The sequence below is a fragment of the Callorhinus ursinus genome, unplaced genomic scaffold (assembly GCF_003265705.2).
Source record: "Callorhinus ursinus isolate GAN/ISIS: 27379988/994484 unplaced genomic scaffold, GSC_fseal_2.0 scaffold49, whole genome shotgun sequence".
Classification (NCBI taxonomy): Eukaryota; Metazoa; Chordata; class Mammalia; order Carnivora; family Otariidae; genus Callorhinus; species Callorhinus ursinus.
Window position 1 is genome coordinate 7,346,955 of NW_027397111.1, and position 21,933 is coordinate 7,368,887.

General features: G+C 36.9%; 1 protein-coding gene and 1 pseudogene across 3 annotated transcripts in view; one reads left to right on the forward strand and one right to left on the reverse strand.

Moving 5' to 3' along the window:
* Positions 1–21,933, forward strand: part of SBF2 (SET binding factor 2) — a 467,005-nt gene that overhangs the window by 274,801 nt on the left and 170,271 nt on the right. For all 3 annotated transcript variants that reach the window (XM_025848643.2, XM_025848644.2, XM_073882924.1), the window contains exons 13-14: positions 1,866–1,964; positions 12,711–12,915. In XM_025848643.2, the coding sequence (XP_025704428.1) occupies positions 1,866–1,964; positions 12,711–12,915 (304 nt within the window). The remainder of the gene's footprint in view (positions 1–1,865; positions 1,965–12,710; positions 12,916–21,933) is intronic.
* On the reverse strand, positions 4,198–6,363 carry LOC112806221 (mitochondrial calcium uniporter regulator 1 pseudogene; annotated as a pseudogene).

Sequence of the window (21,933 nt, forward strand, 5' to 3'; positions counted from 1 at the left end):
GATGTAAGCAGTTCTTTCTGATGAATTACTAATCACTGATTCCCTGATACCAACATTTAATATGATTGATCACTAACTATCTGATTTTTTTAAATAATTTTTTTTATTATGTTAGTCGCCATACAGTACATCATTAGTTTTTGATGCAGTGTTCCATGATTCATTGTTTGTGTATAACACCCAGTGCTCCATGCAATACGTGCCCTCCTTAATACCCATCACCGGGCTAATATGTATCAGTAATTGATACATAATGTTTAATGGAGTTACATTAGATGCTCCCCAAGGTCCTTTCTAGCTCTCACATTCTACTAGTCTCTGAAGCATTCTGAATAGTAACATTGGTTTATATACCCCTCATTTTTCCTATCTAAATTCTCTTAGTAACTCCTTATGGCAGCTTCATCACTAGTAAGTCAGAGTGATTGCTTGCAGAAAACTTGCTTGCCATAGCCTCTGACTGTTTTTTGTAAATCCTTCCCTTGCCTGGAGTGTCAACCCTCTACGTTTCAGTCTAACCATGGCTTCCTATTTTTCATGCTCTGCTCTTATCTCACCACTTCCTCCAAACTTTCCCAGAGTAAATGACTCTGAGAGCCACTTGGTTTGTATTAAGCTTCATGTTAGGTCTCTAGCTTTATGTGGCAACTTATTATTTATTATCTACATTTATGTGCATAGGATATACATATAGCCTCTTGATTGGAAATGATGATAAAGCAAGGACTAAGTCCTATTGAGTCTCCCCTTAGCGTTCATCCAGTTCTGTGTTCTCCCTACAGTTATGATTTTTCCTGTCTAATTGATGTTGTTACTTGAAAGCTAGTTGTTCATATGTGTATTTCAGTCAAAGGCCTAAAAGGAATGAGATGCCAAACCTAAGTAATTTCTCTTGGGTCATTTAAATTGCTTGAATGCGCTTTTAAAGAAAAATAGCACTTGCTCCTGGAAGAGGGATCCTTGTTTTCATCTACCCCAGGGCAGCTACCACACTGAAGAGTGTAGAGGCTTTGAGAGGCAGCCTGCTTTGTGTGTCGCCTTGTCCCCACACCCATCACGTCGGCCCGGGAGAAGGAAAGATGTATTTGCCTTTGTTTGACAGTCTTTCTGATTCCTGGCCTAGAATAGGTGGAGTCAGAGTTTTATATGTTTGTCTGCTCCAGTGAATCTGTTAGTTTCTAGAAGGAAAAGTCCTATATTATACCCTTTTTAAAAAAAATCATCTTTTTACCCTTCTTTCTGATACTCATTTTTTTTCTTGTTAGTATTCCTCTCTCTGCTTCAAATGGATACACTGTTCTCCCAGTAAATTAGTTTAGTAGGGAAATGGATTAGCGTTAAATAATTTGAGCACTGGAAGGAGGTCAAAGGTCATTTTGTTTTTCCATCTGATTGTAGAGATGAAGAGACTGAAGCTCAGGAGTTTTAGTGACTTGCTCCAAATCATGGTGTCAGCAGAGCTAGGACTAAAGTCTGAGTCACCTGACTTGAACATTTGGTTCATGTTTTGTAAGTTAGGGAAATGTTTGGAGACTTTCTGACCATCTGAAATTCTCTGAGTGAGAAAACTCTCCGAATGAGGCCTGAAGAATGAGGGGGTCTCTCTCAGTTCCAGAAAGGATTTTTTCCAAAAAGAAATAGGGCCCTAAATCATCAGGGATAGACCACCAGACTATCCAAGGATTCAATTGACTCTGTAACTCTAGACTAAAGGTGAAACCCAGTAAAAATGTAAAATATTTTGTCTTAATAATAACATATATTTTAGATGCTTTTTGGTTTGCAAATTGTAAGAAATTATCACACAGTTTTCTAATTTACCATATTTTGGAGTTGATGTTTTGCCATTTGATTCTTTTTCCAAGTTGGTAGCTTTTGAAGTAGAGCGAATTAAAGTTGAAGAAAATAACCCATTGAAGATAATAAAGCATGTCAGAGAACTTGCCGAGCAACTATTCAAAAATGTAAGTAAATATGTTTTAGACAGTCATTAATTTTATTTTTTAAAAAGATTTATTTATTTGAGAGAGAAAGAATGGGTGTGTGTGCAAGTTGGGGGAGGGGCAGAGGGAGAGACTCTTTCTAGCAGATTCCCGCTAAGCATGGAGGAGCCCCACTGGGGCCCCCATCCCAGAACCCATGAGATCATGACCTGAGCCAAAATCAAGAGTCAAATGCTTAACCAACTGAGCTACCTAGACACCCCAGACAGTCATTAATTTTTAAAACTATGTAATTATTTTGTTTAAAAAACTAAGAAGTGTCATCTTTCTAGTTATCTTTTTGCTCTGACTTAAAACCTTTGGGATTATAAGTTACAAGATATTACAGTTGGTCCTGTGCATCAAAACAGACCTCATTTTTCAAAGTGATTTTCCTGTCAATCAACTATGTTACGAAAACATCTTAGTCACAGTTTTCCAGTTTGTTTTGTGCCCTCGTTGTGATTTTCATTTAGGACCCTGTGTTCTTGAGAGCAAACTGTTCGTTTTTAAGACATAAAGATTAGACTCATTGGAGACCAGAACTAGAACTGACCAATGTGTCTGCTTTAGTGTGGTGCAGTGACTGTCAGCTGGATCAGGAAAATTGTTTGAGTTGTATTGTTTTGAGCAGACAGGGAGTAAAAAGCTGAAAGAAAGAGAGCAGGTTGCCAAGTGACCACAGAAACTCAAGGGTAGAAATATTCCTTTTATAGAAGAAATGCAATTAAGTTATAAAGATTGGGATGTGATAAAGTGTGAAGTAATCGTTTGGATGCCAAGACAAAAGAGAACCTAAGGTGACAGGGAGATTACATGCATGCAGAAAAATGGATTTTGGCTAATGATTGCTAGTCATACTTCCTACCTGTAAAGCTTTTCAGAGTTGAAACTTGTACTAAGAAAAGGAAAGTAAATGGAAAGTATGGTTTTCCAGGGGAAAGTTGAAGGAAATATATTTAAGAAGGATTTGGGGTCAGTATCGCAGTATTGTTTAACTTAATTATTCGAATAGATGGAACTTTTTGGACATTGGGTCATAAGTCAGTGCTTTGTCACATCCATTTGAAATCTGAGACCCAATTGGATAAAAACAGGAATGCTAAGTTGTGTTTGTTTCATGTTATTCAATTACTTATGAATTTTATTTCTGAAGTTATTTTAAAATTTATCCCTTTGACTAATACCCTACACTCTACATATACAACTGTGTCCAGTATAATAAATCTATTTCTTGATTAGTGTGCTGACAGTTTAAAAAAGAAGAGTTCTGTCAGAAGGAAAATGTGTGTTCTGTGGTGGTCTTCGGCATTTATGATGGTTGTGTAGAACTACTGTAGAGCATGACCACGTGAGAAATTTCTGTTGATGTATTGTAATAATAATAACAACAAATATTGAGTGTGTAGCACAATGTACCAGGCAAGGGATTAAGCACTTTACATGCATCATCTGTAATCATCACAACCGCAGTGTTAAGATAGGTGTCATTATCCCTGTTTTACTGGGGACAACTGGCTCAGAATCAGATGGCCATGAAGTGATTGAATCTGGATTTTAAATTCAGAAACTGTCATCTCTCCAGTTCCTGAGCCTATTTTCTTTCCCCCCATTAGGCTGGCTCATCTCCAACTGGAAAAATAGTGATATTTCCAATGACTGACTTTTATACTTTGTTCTTTATAAAGCACTTTAACATACTTTCTCATTTGATCTTGTAAATGACCATGGGACATAAATAGGGCAGATGTTGATATGTGAGGAAAATAGAAGTTTTTTTTCTTCCCCACTGGGAGTGATTTACTGATGGATTTCAAAAAAAAATAGCAAAACATCAAATGGGAATCAGTGTTTGAGATTTTGGGACTGATCCCTTGAATAACTGAATGTTTATTTCTTAGATCTTCACAGGACCATTCCAAAACTGTAAAATTTTATAGCCTGTAAGTGACCAGAACTGGAGTTCTGACACAGGTTTGTCTCTGTTACATGACTGAGTACATAGTGTATGTACGGGAGTGTGCCAAGCCACTTTGATGCAAAAACAAAATAATTTCCTTTTTTGCCATCCTAGAACTTAAGTTTTATGATAGCTTACACTACATACTACACACTATACTACACTACATAGTTTACACTAAGCTGACACGAAACTGAAAACTACAGTAAAATAAATAATAATTATGCATTCTTTTTTTTTCTTTAAATAGACACTTTATTGTATCCACAGGTGATAAAATCCCAGAGCTACTGTTAGGCACATAAATACAGACCCTGCTAAATATTTAATGTTATCGAGCTTGTGCGACTCCAGCATGGTTTTGAGGCCAGTGACCTCAGTGTCTATCTTCCTGTTTGTTTGGGTGACAGCCTGATCTTGCTGGGCATGCAATGACACCATTTCTGTCCTCATTTCCAGCAGCTTCCTTACATTCAATGAATACAATTCTTGCACTGTGCTCTTTTCTAGATTGAAGTCTAATTTGGTATCTGTTTGGACTTTGATTACTTCATCCATTACTTATTTTAACTGATGTAGTTTAAGGTTTATTTTCTCATTTTCTGGTCTGAGGGCTGTAAATTCACTCTTCTCCAAAATAATACCTTTTTTCACATTAGCAGTCTGAGGCATTATTTGCTGAACAGCGATCTCCTGCTGCATCTTGGTGACCATACCCTTGTAGACAATAACCATGTTGGTGTCCATGATCTTGACCAATGCAGAGGCAGTGATTCCTGCTTGCTGGGTTGGGAACCCATTTTCTTCGAGTAAACACACTAAGGCATGGGTGTCAAAGTAGAGCTTCTTGTTCCCACAAGAGGTGAAATCTCCCCTTTTGTGCTCCAGATCTCTCCTCTGCTCCAGCTGCAGGCTCCCAGCAGAAGGGCTTAGTTCTGTCCTGGAGGAAGCAAGGGCAGCCACTTGGCTCTGGCACAGGTGGAGGGCGCCGATGGCCCAGGCACCTCCAGACAGTCACCTCTCCACAGGCCTCAGCAGCCTTCCTGGATTTGGGGGGAAGGGATGGAGGGTCCTGGGCATTAGCACTCCCGGTGGGCAAGAGGCTGGCACAGGAAGGGCACGAGCAGCTAAAAATTATACCTTCTTAAAGGTAAATATAAAACATATATAACATGCACCACACCTATCCTTTAAAAACAACACTTTTAAAGTGATCACCATGAGGGACTGTATTACTAGTAGGAAACGTAAATCGCCCTTTGAATGTATTCTATATTTTTTAACCCTTATTGGGGTTTCCCCCACCCAGTCTAATTCTGTTCCATTTAGTTTAATCAATTCCATTCTTTCAGTATGTATTTATTAAGCATATGCTAGTGCCGGGCATTTTCTAGGTACATGATTCCCCTAATATCCTTCAAAAGAGGATACATGTACACAATGAGTAAGAATTTCAGAATATCCCCATGGATTGTCATCAGACTTTCTGAGACTCCTTCTAGTTGTAAGATTCTAAACTCCACATGGTCCCAACATTTCTGAAGTAAATACATTACAAAGTTAAAAAGCAGAGCATGATGATAAAGTTACTTTCTTGGGTCATGCAGGAAGTCTAGGGGAGGGAGGATGGTCTCAGTGCAAAGAAAGTAATCTAGATGGTTCTATTTTTAACTAACCAGTTTTTTTTTTTTATCACATTTTAAAATTCCCTTTTGGTAAGCAAGAACCAACCATATAATTTGACTGTTTCCTTATTATTGGGTTAGAATTGAGACCTGGTGATTCCACTTAGATGTTTGTAAATACTTTGTTGCAGTAAAGTCTGGTATGTGTACCTAGTCTCTCTGCTTCACTTATCTTTGAAGTACTCAAAAATGAACCTTAATTGCTGTTTCTTCTCACCACTCCTTTATATTGCTTTTTAATGAGTCAGAATGTGAGGAGGCATGAGTAGGATGTTGTAACTGGGTTTAGGTGCTCTTTTAACTGTCTGGAGCTTCCTAAATAACTAAGGAAAGAATTTGGTGAATTAAGTATCGGAGGGGAATGGTAAGGGGACATGAAGGAGAAGGAAGGGAATAACTCCATTTGAGACAAATTGTGTAAGCATTGATAAGGTTTATGCCATGAAGATTATCAATCATTCATTATACAGCTTTTCTTTCCATTTTCAATGGATAATGCTGGATCTGGGTCTGCTCACTTTGGCTTTCAGAATTTTCATGTCTGTATGACAGACAGCACATTTATGTACTTAATGGCTCTATCTCTATGATTCTCCATACACACTTACAAAGGACCACTAACTACACACAAAATGGGAATGTTAAGATAGGCCAAGATAAGAGCTTTATAAAACCTCCATTTGAAGGCATCAAGAAATCAGTTGGACATGTGTTTTACTGTTTTACGTAGTACCATTTTTCTAATTTGTTTTGCATCTGCAGTAGTACGTAAATATTTGCTAGACTGTGTAATTTGTTTGACAGCTTTCTTAAAAGAAAAATGAGAAGACTTGGACTTTCTTATAGAATAATATGAGATTTCTATTTGTGCTTTAAGAGTATTTCATTGCCCAGGATTGCAGTGAATAGATTTTAAAATCCTAATGGGAGAACAAAGCCCACATATGGGAATAACCTTTGTAAATCATTTAAGGTCTATAGCGTTTACATTTCTACATAAAGTTAATTTCACTACCAGGCAGATTTAATCTACACTGTTGACATTTGTACTCTTTACCAACTGTGAATTAAAGGATTTTGTTGTTGTTATAGGAAGGAAGTAAAATACTGTGATCATCTTTAGTCTTAAAAAATCAAACCATAAACAACTTACTTAGATTATTGTGGTGAAATGAAGCCCCTAACCCAAGCATAAAAATCACACTTCTTCCCCTATTTTATCTGATTTATTTGTTCATTTTTAAGTCAGGTTTAGTATGATACAATTTACATATAGTAAGATTTACCTTTTTTAAATGTTCTCTAGATTTTGACAAATGAATGAAGCTATACAACCATCACCACTACAATAAGGACATAGAACATTTTTGTCACTCCTCCAAAGTTCCTTATTTTGTTATAATCACTTCCTCCTACCATCTCAAACTTAGTAACTGATCTGTTTTCTGTCTCTGAAGTTTTTGCCTTTTCTGTAATGTCAGTATGTAGCTTTTGAGTTTGGTTTCTTTCACTTAGCATAATGCATTTCAGATTCCTCTATGTTGCTGCATGTATCAGTTGTTTACTCCTTTTCGTTGGTGAATAGTATTCCATTGTATGGATGTATCAAACTTGTATTTATCTGTTAACAACTGGAGGGCAGTTTTGGCAATTATGAACAAAACCACTGTAAACATTTGCACTGGTTTTTATGTGAACATAAATTTTCCTTTTTCTTGGATAAATAGAAGTAGGTCGCTGGGATATATGGTATCAAAATATTAACTTTATAAAACTGCCAGACTATTTTCCCAAATGTCTATACCATTTTGTATTACTACCAGCCATATATGAGTTCCATTTGTCCCACATCTTTAACAACGTTTGGTATCCTCCGTTGTTTTTTTGTTTTGTTTTTAGCCATTCTCATAGGTGTGTAGTGGTATCTTACGGTTTTAATTTGCATGTCAGCAGGCCAGTGAAAGTACAGGTCTCTTCTCTAGTCACTATATGCTCCTTTGGCACTTGTGAAAAGAGTACTTGTCTTAGAATCGAAAGCCTTCGTCTTGAATCATAAATTAGAGCAGTGGTTCTCTACAGGAGAAACCGTCCCCTCCAGAAATTTGGCTGTGTCTGGAGACGTTTGTGTTTGTCACTGCTGGAGAGGGTGTGCTACTGGCATCTAGTACATGGAAGCCAGGGTTGCTTCTAAACTTCTTAACAACATACAAGATACACACTACCCCCCCCACCCAAACAAAGAATTATCTAGGTCAAAATGTTAATAGTACCATGGTACAAAAACCCTGAATTAGGGCAACCAGCACATTAGATATTAAAGTCATACACCAAATTTATTTGTATTAAGGATGCAACTTTAATTCAGTTGGGTGACCATTTAAAGTCCTGTGAGGATGGAAAATTGAGAATGTTTCCTTCCATCAATATTGTATTCACAGCTAGGCAACCCTAAAAAGTCGAGTTACATTTTGTCAGTGTTTAATGACTTAGTCCAGTGATAGTATTGATTTCAGCTATATTTGTAAGGGTTTATATAACTTGCTATCCCATACAGCCCCATGAATAATTGGTGCACATTAAATAATTATTAAATAACCTAAATTAATATGGGAAACTTCACAGCTGCTAACAAGGTCACATCGATTTGTCTGTCGTTCACTGCTGAGACCAACATGTAGGAAGAAATTTTTTTCCCCATTGTTGCCTACTTTGGATTTCCAGTAGGGTTTGGGGCTTTTGTTTTATTTTGTTTGCTTTGCTTTTATTTGAAGTGCATTCTCAGCCTTGTTTTCCGTAAGCCCTAGGCATATTCTCATTTGGCTTGCCAAAAAAAAAAAGAAAGAAAGAAAAGAAAAATCCATGTTTCCAGACCAGATGGTATGTGTGTCATTTTTTCAAGTCTGAGAAGTTCACTGTACTTCCCAGTACTATCATATATTCTCAAAGCAGGATTACAGAGCCCATTTCTTGGAAATCATTATCTAATTTTAAAATTCCCTCTAAACAATAGTGCATTTTGCTGGCTTTTTTGGGCAGTTTATCTTGGTTGCCTTGGACAAAATTGTTACCATGTTCTCTATAAGTGCTTAGTTGCCTGAATTTTTTGTTAGTAATTTATAATTGCATTTCTCTACAATCAAAGATGAAAATTTGGCAGCTTCTTTATTCTATTGAAAATAATGAATTTCCTTGTTTCTACAAGGATGTTCAACAACAAAACTGGGCTGCAGTTTTTAATGAGCTCAGTAATCTTCAAGGGACTTGCCCAAATGCAGTTGAAGTTCCAAGTAAGAGCAGATGTTTCTAAGAATATGCAGAGTTCACTGAGCCTTAAACTTCTCATTTCTTGTCTTCTCAAAAGTCATTATGTGAGTGATTAACATAACATAATAAAAAAAAAAGTCATTATGTGACCAAGTTGGGTGTAAGGTAGCAAATGTTTCTTTATATTTACCACACTGCCCGTTAGAGGGCAGCAGTATACAGACACAGTGGCCAGAAAACCAAATACTTGTGTTTCAGGGGCATGAGCCCTTTTTGCATCTTCTAAACACAATTGAATATAATTTAATAACTATCCCATAATCTGAATTTTTATGAGGAATATCTATACAGCTACAGGATAGCCTCATTTTGAACTTTGTTTTAAAATGATTAAAAAATGCTTTTTAGTCTTGTGTATAGATTTGGTTTATAATATTTCAAATGGCTTATGAGAAGAAAAACACTATTAATGACTAATAGCAATATCTTTTCTTTAATAAGTGATTTCTGTTTTAAGACTTACTGACTATACAATTATTATTGTTGTTAAAATTTAAGTAGCTGGTGATATGATGGGATTCCTGGAAGAACAATATAGTTTAAGTTTTAGAGGCATGGTGTCATACCATAGTATATGCAGTGAATAAATATTTTTTTCAAATGAATGTACTCTAGATTTTTGGAAAACAGCTTTCATATTTATTCTGGGGAGTAAATATGTGTGTATGTGAGTGTTCTAAAAGCCTTCCTATAACAACTCATTTTGTCCTCACAAGAACCTTATGAAGTAGGTACTGTAGTATTATCTAGATTACAGATGAGGAAACTAAAACACAAGTGGTGAGTGAATTGACGCAGCACCAGGTCACATGACTAGTAAGTGGCTAAGCTGGAACTGGACCCAGAGGTCTGACATCAGAGAGCAGGCACTAAAAATACTTTGTTGTACTACTTTCTCATTGAATTGTCTAACCTTTCCCTCTGAATTGTAGTGCCACCTGTCACATTCTTACACAGAGTCCTGTTTGGCGGCTCTTTACTCCATTAGCCTTTTTAATCTTTCACTGGTACCAATTGCCATACTATATTAATTATTACAGGTTTATATAAGTTTTGATATCTGGGAAGTGTGACTTTTCCACTTACTCTTCTTCAGAATTATCTTGACTATTTGGGGATCTTTATTCTTCCTTATAAAGTTTAGGTGAACTTAGCACATTGCAGGAATTTGACTAGAAATAATATGTGTATCCTTATTTTTCTAAATGACCTTAAGTCATTCTTGGAACAATATAGAAGAATATACAATAAGAGAGTTAGATAAAATATAGTTAGAAAGGATACTAGCATCACTAAGATTCATTTTCTACTTTTATTTTTCCATGTTTTAAAATTTGTTACAATGAATATTATTTACATCATGGAAAATAAGTTGAAAATTTTAATTTTTATTACAAAGAAAATAAATGTAAATAGAAGCAGGAGTAATGAAGAATGTACTTTAAATGATTCTGATCCAGACCTCAAAATCCACATGAATTACCTTTCCAGCCTGAAAAAAAATCTGCCAATGGGTTTTAGAAAATTGATATTTGTAACTTTGAGAAGGTATCTTAGACATTGTGCCTAAAGAACAGAGAAAAACAAACATACTACTTTTGAAAAGGACAGTTTCAGAAACTACAGACAAGTGATACTGGTGTTAATCCAGGCATAATTTTAGAACAGTTTTTTCAGAGTATAGTTTAGAAAGTGGTGATCATGAAGACTTGGAGAGAAATTTATTTATTTTCCCCTGCTCTCGCTAAAGATACAAAGGAAAAATACAAAGTAATAAAGGTTACTTTGGCAAGAACAAGTTTTATACCTGACTTCACCCTCTCAGGAACCTTGTAAAAGAAGCACAAGTATATCCCTTAGGCAAAGTTATTTACCCAGTATCACATAATGAGAAGAACAAAAACTAGAACCCGGGCTTTTTTACACTTAAAAGAGTACTAATTCCATTGTGTTGCTGAGATATGCTGCCTATATCATCTTCCATGACCCAGCTGTTTATCTGGGTCTGGGCCAAATAACCATAAAGAATTGTGGGGAACAGCTCTCATAGATGATGACGATGTCCATTTTAACCATCTGAAGAACATATACAGTAGTATTGAGCTTAATCTACAACATGAATAACAGGTTCAGGGGGAAAGGGGAATTTTCTGGTTGCAAAGGATAATGGTGGTAAAGCAGCCTTCCCTGTAGAACGTTATTGAAGGATGGATTCCATTCTGCCTGTAGTATTTGAAATATAATCCTACTTAACTAGGTGACTAGATAAAAATTTATGCCAGCCTTAAGGGTCTATGAAAATATTAACTGACACATTTAATTCAATTACTGCCAGTCTAAGATGTGTTCAACATTGTGTCCCACTCATTAAGAAGTAGTTTAGGGTGCCTGCTATGTGCCAGGCAGTTTCTGGATGCAACAGATATGTAGCAGAGGACAAAAAATGTTTTTTTGATTGGCTGAAATGTTGGCCCTCATGGAGCCAACATTTTAGTAAGAGAAGGGTAGACAATAAATGAGTTAAATAGAATTTATAGTATGTAAGAAGGTGATAAGTGGTAAGGAGAAAAATATAATAAGAGGAATAGGGAGTGTGTTAGGGGGTATAATTTTAGATAGGGTGGCCAAGAAAGGTGGCATTTGAGCTAAGAAATGCAGAAAGGGATAGAGGATGCTGTTCAAATTGTAGGGGGATAGGCAGAAGGAACAGTTAAGTGCAAAGGCCTTGAGGTGGGAACAAGAAGGCCTATGTGGCTAGAGCAGAATGAAGGAAAACAGTAGCAGGACAAGTCCTATAGGAAAGCCAGATTTTGTAGGGCCTTGTAAATTATATTAGGAACTTTGGATTTTACTCTCAATGAGATGAAGAGCCATTTGAATGAATAGAGTAGTTAGGTGATGGTTTGACATACTTTTAACTAGATCACTCTGTCTGCAGTGTTAAGAATAGAGTAAGGGAGGGAGCGAGGGTGGAAGCAAAGAGACCAGTCAGGAGACTATTCTTCTGTGGTAATATAGAGATGTTGGCTTGACCCACAGTGTTAATGTAAAGTGGTCAGATTATGGACATATTTGAAAGGCAAAATCCAAAAGGTTTGCAGAGAATGGATAATTGGGTGTTAGAGGAAGGCATTAAAGATGACTAAGCTTTTCACCTGAGTAGAAAAATAAATATGGCATTTACTGAAGTAAGGAAGACTATAGAAAACAGATTTGGAAGAGATGAAGAGTAAGTGCTCCATTTTGGACATATATTTAAGATGTTATTTTAAATCCAAATGGAAATACTATGTGTGGACAGTTGAATATATGGGTATGGCATTCAGGAGAAAGCTCAGTGGGGGATAAAAATTTATGAATCCTTGGTATTTCTGTGGTTCAAATATTGAGAATGGAAGCTGTCACCAAGGAAATAAGTATAAATAGAAAAGAGGCCCAAACTCTGAGCCCTGGGGTTTTCACATAATTAAGAGATTAGGAAGATGAAAAGTAGACAAAGATGTAGCAAGAAGACCTAGAAACCAAGTGAAGAAAGCCTTCATGGAGAAGGAGTAAGAGTGATAAGCTATATCAGATGCTGCTGATAGATCACATAAGAAGTAAGATTGTGGTACTCTCTTTTATGGCATGTATCTGAGTTATGTGTAATCACTCATCTGTCTGATTTCAGTTTGTGGTCCCCTGAACTCCCACTCTCTGCCTGGCAATCTGCCATTGTTATTTTAACTTTTGACTCATTTTATCTGTTTGATGTTGCAGGAGAATCCCAACCCTCATATGGCGTTCCAGAAAGTTCCACGCCCGACAGAAGGATCCCACTTGCGAGTTCATATTCTTCCTTTCCCAAAGATTAATGAAACTCGGGTACAGGAATTAATACAGGAAAATCTTGCTAAGAACCAGAACGCACCTCCTGCTTCACGGGTGGAAAAGAAATGTGTTGTGCCAGCAGGTCCACCTGTGGGTATGTATTTGTCTGTTCTTTTGTTTTAAAAGTAAACCTTTCATCAAGATATAAGACACAAAAATGAAAGTGTACCACTTGACAAATTTTTACAAAGTAAACAAACTTCCATAACCAGAATTGGAGCATTGTTAGCACTCAAAACACTGTTCCATTCACTGTCTCTCACAAATGGTAACAACCATTAACCTACCTGCTACCACTACAGAATCTTTTCTTTTTAAAAAACAACTTTATATTGAGATAGAAGTCACACACAATAAAGCTCACTCTTTAAAGTGCACAATTCAGTGGTTTTTAGTATATCCCAGAGTTGTGCGCCCATTTTCACTATCTAATTTCAGAATATTTTCATTATGCCAAATAGAAATACCCATACCTAGTAGCAGTACTTCCATTTTCCCCCAAAACTACTCCTTCCCTAGCATGAAGCAATAATCTACTTTCTATCTTAATAGATTTTTACCTATCTTAACATTTTATATACATGGAGTTATACATTATGATCTTTTGTAACTGGTTTCTTTCATTTAGCATAATATTTTCTTTCCTTTTTTTTTGCTTAAAATTTTTATTATTTATTTTTATTTAAATTCAATTAATTTTTTTTAATTTTTTTATTGTTATGTTAATCACCATATATTACATCATTAGTTTTTGATGCAGTGTTCCATGATTCATTGTTTGTTCATAACACCCAGTGCTCCATGCAGAACGTGCCCTCCTCAATACCCATCACCAGGCTAACCCATAAATTCAATTAATTAACATATAAATGTAGTATTAGTTTCAGATGTAGAGGGCAGTGATTCATTAGTCTTATATAATACCCAGTGCTCATTACATCACGTGCCCTCCTTAATGTCTATCACCCAGTTACCCCATCCCCCACCTCCCCTTTCCTCCAGCAACCCTCATTTTGTTTCTTATGCTTAAGAGTCTCCTATGGTTTGTCTCCCTCTCTGATTTCATCTTGTTTTATTTTTTTCCTCTCTTCCCCTATGATCCTCTGTTTTGTTTCTTAAATTCCACATATGAGGAGATCGTATGATAATTGTCTTTCTCTGATTAACTTATTTCCCTTAGCATAATACCCTCTAGTTCCATCCAAATCATTGCAAATGGCAAGATTTCGTTTTTTTCATGGCTAAGTAGTATTCCATTGTATATGTATATACCACATATTCTTTATCCATTCATCTGTCAGTGGCCATCTGGGCTCTTTCCATAGTTTGGCTGTTGTGGACATTGCTGCTGTAAACATTGGGATGCAGGTGCCCCTTCAGATCGCTACATTTGTATCTTTGTGGTAAATACCCAGGAGTGCAAGTGCTGGGTCATAAGGTAGCTATGAGGAACTTCCATACTGTTTTCCAGAGTGGCTGCACCAGCTTGCATTCCCACCAACAGTGTAGGAGGGTTCCCCTTTGTCCACATCCCCGCCAACATCTGTCATTTCCTGACTTGTTAATTTTAACCATTCTGACTGGTGTGAGGTGGTATCTCATTGTCATTTTGATTTTTATTTCCCTGATGATGAGTGATGTTGAGCATTTTTTTCATGTGTCTGTTGGCCATTTAGATGTCTTCTTTGGAGAAATGTCTGTTCATGTCTCCTGCCCATTTCTTGATTGGATTATTTATTCTTTGGGTTCAACGTTTGATAAATTCTTTATAGATTTTGGATACTGGCCCCTTATCTCATATGTCATTTGCAAATATTTTCTCCCATTCTGTGAGTTATCTTTTGGTTTTGTTGACTGTTTCCTTTGCTGTGCAAAAGCTTTTTATCTTGATGAAGTCCCAATAGTTCATTTTTGTCTTTGTTTCCCTTGCCTTTGGAGATGTGTCTAGCAAGAAGTCATTGTGGCTGAGATCACAGAGGTTGCTGCCTGTGTTCTTCTCTAGGCTTTTGATAGATTCCTGTCTCACTTTTAGGTCTTTCATCCCTTTTGAGTCTATCTTGATGTATGGTGTAAGGAAATGGTCCAGTTTCATCCTTCTGCATGTGGCTGTACAATTTTCCCAACACCATTTGTTGAAGAGACTTTTTTCCATTGGATATTCTTTCCTGCTTTGTCGAAAATTAGTTGACCATAGAGTTGAGGGTCCATTTCTGGGGTCTCTATTCTGTTCCGTTGATCTCTGTGTCTGTTTTTATGCTAATACCATACTGTCTTGATGATTATAGCTTTGTAATAGAACTTGAAGTCTGGAATTTTGATGCCTCCAGCTTTGGTTTTCTTTCTCAAATTTCCTTGGCTATTTGGGGTCTTCTCTGGTTCCATACAAATTTTAGGATTATTTGTTTCATTTCTTTGAAAAAAGTTGATGGTATTTTGATAGGGATTGCATTAAATGTGTAGATTGCTCTAGGTAGCATAGACTTTTTTTTTTAAGTTTTGATTTTTTTTTAAGATTTTATTAATTTATTTGACAGAGAGAGATTCTCTCTCTGAGAGAGAGACAGAGTGCACAAGCAAGGGGAGTGACAGGCAGAGGGAGAAACAGACTCCCCACTGAGCAGGGAGCCTGATGCGGGACTCGATCCCAGGACCGCAGGATCATGACCTGAGATGAAGGCAGCCACTTAACCAACTGAACCACCCAGGCATCCCGGTAGCATAGACATTTTAACAACATTTGTTCTTCCAATCCATGAGCATGGAACGTATTTCCATTTCTTTGTGTCTTCCTCAATTTCTTTCATGAGTGTTCTGTAGTTTCCTGAATACAAATCCTTTGCCTCTTTGGTTAGGTTTATTCCTAGGTATCTTATGGTTTTGGGTGCAATTATAAATGGGATCAACTCTTTAATTTCTCTTTCTTCTGTCTCATTGTTAGTGTATAGAAATGCAACTGACTTCTGGGCATTGATTTTATATCCTGCCACTTAGCTGAATTCCTATGTGAGTTCTAGCAGTTTTGGAGTGGAGTCTTTTGGGTTTTCCACATAGAGCATCATGTCATCTGTAGAGAGTGTGAGTTTGACTTCTTCTTTGCCAATTTGGATTCCTTTTATTTCTTTTGGTGGTCTGATTGCTGAGGCTAGGACTTCTAGCCGTGGTCAAAGTGGACATCCCTGCTGTGTTCCTGACCTTAGGAGAAAAGCTCTCAGTTTTTCCCCATTGAGGATGATACTCACTGTGGGCCTTTCCTATATGGCTTTTATGATATTGAGATATGTTCCCTCTACCCCTACACTGTGAAGAATTTTAATCAAGAAAGGATGCTGTACTTTGTCAAATGCTTTTTCTGCATCTATTGAGAGGATCGTATGGTTCTTGTCTTTTCTTTTATTAATGTAGTGTATCACATTGATTTGCAGATGTTGAACCACCTTTGCAACCCAGGAATAAATCCCACTTGGTTGTGGTGACTAATCCGTTTAATGTACTGTTGGATCCTATTGGCTAGTATCTTGGTGAGAATTTTTGCATCCATACTCATCGGGGATATTGGTCTGTAATTCTCCTTTTTGGTGGGGTCTTTCTCTGGCTCTGGGATCAAGATAATGCTGGCCTCATTCCTTCCATTTTTATTTTTTGAAACAGCTTCAAAAGAATAGGTATTAATTCTTCTTTAAATGTTTGGTAGAATTCCCCTGGGAAGCCCTCTGGCCCTGGACTCTTGTTTGTTGGGAGATTTTTGATTACTGCTTCAATTTCCTTGCTGGTTATAGGTCTGTTCAGATTTTCTGTTTCTTTGTGTTTCAGTTTTGGTAGTTTATACGTCTCTAGGAATGTATCTATTTCTTCCAGATTTAGTCGCTCATAATGTGTTCTTATAATTGTATTTCTTCAGTGTTGGTTGTTATCTCTCCTCTTTCATGCATGATTTTATTTATTTGGGTCCTTCCTCTATTCTTTTTGATAAGTCTGGCCAGGGGTTTATCAATCTTATTCTTTCAAAGAACCAGCTACTCGTTTCGTTGATTTCTTCTACTGTTCTTTTGGTTTCTATTTCATTGATTTCTGCTCTAATTTTTATTAATTCTCTTCTCCTGCTGGGTGTAGGCTTTATTTGCAGTCTTTCTCCGTCTCCTTTAGGTGTAAGGTTAGACTGTGTATTTGAGACCTTTCTTGTTTCTTGAGAAAGGTTTGTATTGCTGTACACTTCCCTCTTAGGACTGCCTTTGCTGCATCCCAAAGATTTTGAACAGTTGTGTTTTCATTTTCATTTGTTTCCATGAATTTTTTAAATTCCTCTTTAATTTCCTGGTTGACCCATTCATTCTTTAGTAGGATGCTCTTTAGCCTCCATCTGTTTGAGTTCTTTCCAAATTTCCTCTTGTGATTGAGTTCCAGTTTCAAAATATTGTGGTCTGAAAATACACAGGGAATGATCCCAGTCTTTTGGTACCACTTGAGACCTGATTTGTGACCCAGTATGTGATCTATTCTGAAGAATGTTCCATGTGCACTTGAGAAGAATGTGTATTCTGTTGCTTTAGGATGAAATGCTCTGAATATATCTTTGAAGTCCATCTGGTCCAGTATGTCATTCAAAGCCCTTGTTTCCATGGTGATCTTCTACTTTGATGATCTGTCAATTGCAGTGAGTGGGTGTTAAAGTCCCCTACTATTATTGTATTATTATCAGTGTATTTCTTTGATTTTGTTATTAATTGGCTTATATATTTGGCTGCTCCCACGTTGGGAGCACAAATACTACAATTTTTAGATCTTGTTGGATAGACACTTTAATTATGATATCGTGTCCTTCCTTATCTCTTATTAGTCTTTGGTTTAAAATCTAATTTGTCTGATATAAGGATTGCCACCCTAGCTTTCTTTTGATGTCCATTAGCATGATAAATGGTTTTCCACTCCCATACTTTCCATCTGGAGATGTCTTTGGGTCTAAAATGTGACTCTTGCAGACAGCATATCAATGGGTTTTGCTTTTTTTATCCAGTCTGATACCATGTGTCTTTTGATTGGGGCATTTAACCCATTTACATTCGGGGTAACTATTTGAAAGATAAGAATTTAGTGCCATTGTATTACCTGTAAAGTCACTGTCTCTGTATATTGTCTGTGTTCCTTTCTGGTCTATGTTACTTTGGGGCTCTCTCTTTGCTTAAAGGATCCCTTTTAAATATTTCTTGCAGGGCTGGTTTAGTAATCACAAATTCTTTTAGTTGCTGTTTGTTCTGGAAGCTTTTTATCTCTACTATTTTGAATGACATCCTAGCTGGATAAAGTATTCTTGGCTGCATATTTTTCCCATGTAGCACCCTGAATATATCATGCCAGTCCTTTCTTGCCTACCAGGTCTCTGTGAATAGGTCTGCTGCCAGTCTAGTGTTTCTACTCTTGTAGGTTATGGACCTCTTGTCCCCAGCGGCTTTCAGGATTTTCTCTTTGTCTCTGAGATTTGCAGGTTTCACTATAATAAGTCAGAGTGTTGACCTATTTTTATTGATTTTGAGGGGGTTCTCTGTGCCTCTTGGATTTGAATGCCTATTTCCTTCCCCAGATTAGGGAAGTTCTCTGCTATAATTTGCTCCAGTATACCTTCTGCCTGCCCCCACCCCTCTCTCTTTCCTCTTCTTCTGGGATCCCAATTATTCTAATGGTGTTTCACTTCATGGTATCACTTATCTCTCGAATTCTCCCCTTGTGATCCAGTAGTTGTTTATCCCTCTTTTTCTCAGCTTCTTTGTTTTCCATCATTTTGTCTTTTAAATCACTAATTCTCTCTTTTGCCTCATTTATCCTAGCAGTTAGAGACTCCATTTTTTATTGTACCTCATTAATAGCCTTTTTGATTTTGACTTGATTAGATTTTGGTTCTTTTATTTCTCCAGAAAGGAATTTTCTTGTGTCTTCTATGCTATTTCAAGCCCAGCTAGTATCTTTATAGTCGTTATCCTGAACTCTAGTTCTGACATCTTACTTATGTCCATACTGATTAGGTCTCTGGCAGTCAGTACTGCCTCTTGTTCTCTTTTTTGAGGTGAGTTTTTCTGTCTTGTCATTCTGTCCAGAGAAGAATAGATGAACAAGAGAACAAAATACTAAAATGGCAACAATAACCCCAGAGAAATGTACACTAAACAAATCAGAAGAGACCTGAAACTGAAAAATAAAAAAGAATTAAAAAAAAAGGGAGGGGTGCCTGGGTGGCTCATTCGTTAAGCGTCTGCCTTCAGCTCAGGTCATAATCCCAGGATCCTGGGATTGAGCCCCGCATCGGGCTCCCTGCTCAGCGGGAAGCCTGCTTCTCCCTCTCCCACTCCCCCTGCTTGTGTTCCCTCTCTCACTGTGTCTCTCTCTGTCAAATAAATAAAATCTTTAAAAAAAATTTAAAAAAATAAATAAAAATTTTAAAAAAAGGAATATAATCAGACAGTTGAACAGAACAGAGCAATACACTGAATCCTGTGTGTATTTTGGTCTCTTTGTTAGAAAACTAGATCTCCAAATTGTAAAGAAAGAAAAACTTATATATGTACAAAAATAAAATTAAATACAATGAATGAATAGAATGTAACTGTAAAAATGAAAATTAAAAGACAAAAAAGAAGTAATATAAAGAGGTGAACAGAACAGAGCAATACAAGATATCCTGAGTATATTTTGGTCAGTTTGTTAGAAGAAACTACATCTCAAAATTGTAAAAAAAGAAAAACATATATATACAAAAATAAAATTAAGTACATTGAAAGGATAAAATATAACTGTAAAGACAAATTAAAAAAGACTTTCACAAAAAAAAAAAAAAAAGAAAAGAAAGAGAGAATATGATCAGACAGGTGATTAGACAGATTCTGGGTGTATTTTGGTGTGTGAGAAGAAACTGCATCCCAAAATTGTAAAGAAAGAAAAATATATATATATGTATATACATGAAATTAATTATATATGAGACATTACATTTATATATAATATATATATGAGACATGATATATAATATATATGAACATATATATGAAATTAAATACAATGAAAGGATAGAATGTAACTGTAAAATTGAAAATTTTAAAGTATTTTTTAAAAAGTTGATAAAATAAGACATTGGTTGAAAAAGGAAAGAAAAAAAATTAAAATTGGAAGACTAAAGAGGGGCGCCTGGTTGGCTTAGTCATTAGGCATCTGCCTTCAGCTCAGGTCATGGTCCCAGGGTCCTGGGGTCGAGCCCTGCATCGGGCTCCCTGCTCCGCGGGAAGCCTTTTCTCCCTCTCCCATTCCCCCTGCTTGTGTTCCCTCTCTCACTGTCTTTCTCTCTGTCAAATAAATAAATAAAATCTTTTTTAAAAAATGAAAGACTAAAGAATCATGGGAAAAAAACCATGAATTATTATACTATTTTCCCCTAGTTCTAGAGTTTTGCAGTTCTTTAGAATTAGTAAACTTTGTCTTAGCTGGATGTTCTTATGGTTCTTCTTGGGGAGGGGCATGTTGTGTTGATTCTCAAGTGTTTTTGCCCCTGGCGGAATTGTACTGCCCTTCCTAAGGGGCCAGGCTAAGTAAGGGGATCTGATTGCTCTGTGTGACTTTTGTTCCCTGAAGGCATTCTGTGCCACTTTAGAGGATGAGAATGAAAATGGTGACCTCCTGATCTCCAGCCCTGGAGCTGAAAGCTCAGGGCCCCACTCCTCAGCACCCTCAGGGAAAAGCAGGCAATCACTCCTGTCTCCCTGGTCTCCATCTGCACTCATGCTACCCAGCCTGTAACCTTGTGTTTCTATCTCAGGCACATGACCCTGTTTTGTGTCTCCAAACCCTGTAGACTCCTGCAGTGTGCACCCGTGTTGCTCCTCCCAGGGGAAGAAACGGGGTCTCAGTGTGGTTCTGCCGCTCTCTGGGCCCCTGCTCAGAGAGCTGTTGCCCAGCCATGCCATGGTTTGTGATATATGGCAACACCGAGCTGAGAGCCCACTCCTGGGCTCACTGATTGCTGCCGGTTTCTGCGCTCCGATGCCTGGGAACTCTGACACACTCAGGCACTCCCAGTCTTCCTGTGATCCTGGGGATGCTGAGACCACACTGTCCCACCAAGGATTACATCCCACTTCTGTATCACTTTCTGGTGCCAGCTTATAGAGGCTCCCTCCCCCCCACACACACAGCTTATCTTCCCTTATCAGAGAATATAATTTGCAAATATTCTTTCCTGTTTTATGGGTTGTCTTTACTGATTTTTATCTCTTCCTTCTTCAACTATTGAGGGAGATGTGTTCAAGTCTCCTGTGATAATAGTAGGATTGCCTATTTTTCTTCATATATTTTGAAGATGATTTATTGGATGCAAATATGTTTATTAAATGTTGTAGCATCCCGGTGATTGATCTTTTTATCATTATGAAATTTTCATCTTTGTCTCTAGTAATGCTTCTTGCCTTAAAATATACTTTGATGTTTATATAGCTATGCTAGATTTCCTTTGCTTAGTGTTTGTATGGTTTATCTTTTTTTATCCTTTTATTTTCAAACTTTCTAGGGCCTTATATTTTATGAATGCCTCTTGTAAACAGCATGTGGTGGGTTTTTTTTTTTAACCAGTCTCTTACTATACTTCTTATATTATTTAATAATATTACTAATATTTACATGAATATAATTACTGGTATATTAATGGCTTTAATGTTATTTACTCTGTTGTTTTTTCTATTTAATCTTCCTGTTTTATGTTTCCCCCTGCTTTCTTGCTTTCTTTTAGATTAATAAAGTATTTTTCTTATTCCATAATTTATCTCTGTTAACTTGTTTATACATTTGTTTGTTGTTCTTTTAGTGGTTTACCTAGGGGCAGTAGCACACATCTACTTTTGCCAGTTTAGCTTTCACCAGAAACTTTGTAGGTCAGCCTAGCCATCTGCCAGAATCAAGCCTGGATTCTCAGCCTCCCGTCTATACCCAATATTGGCAAATCTCCTAAGGGAAAAAGTAGATGTGTGTGTTGACTCACCTCGCTAGCTTCTTTTCCCTTCTCTGGAATTGTAGGTCCTCCTGTTCTTGTGCTTCTGCAGCAATCTGATATATTTAAGTAGATCATTTTGCATTTTATCTG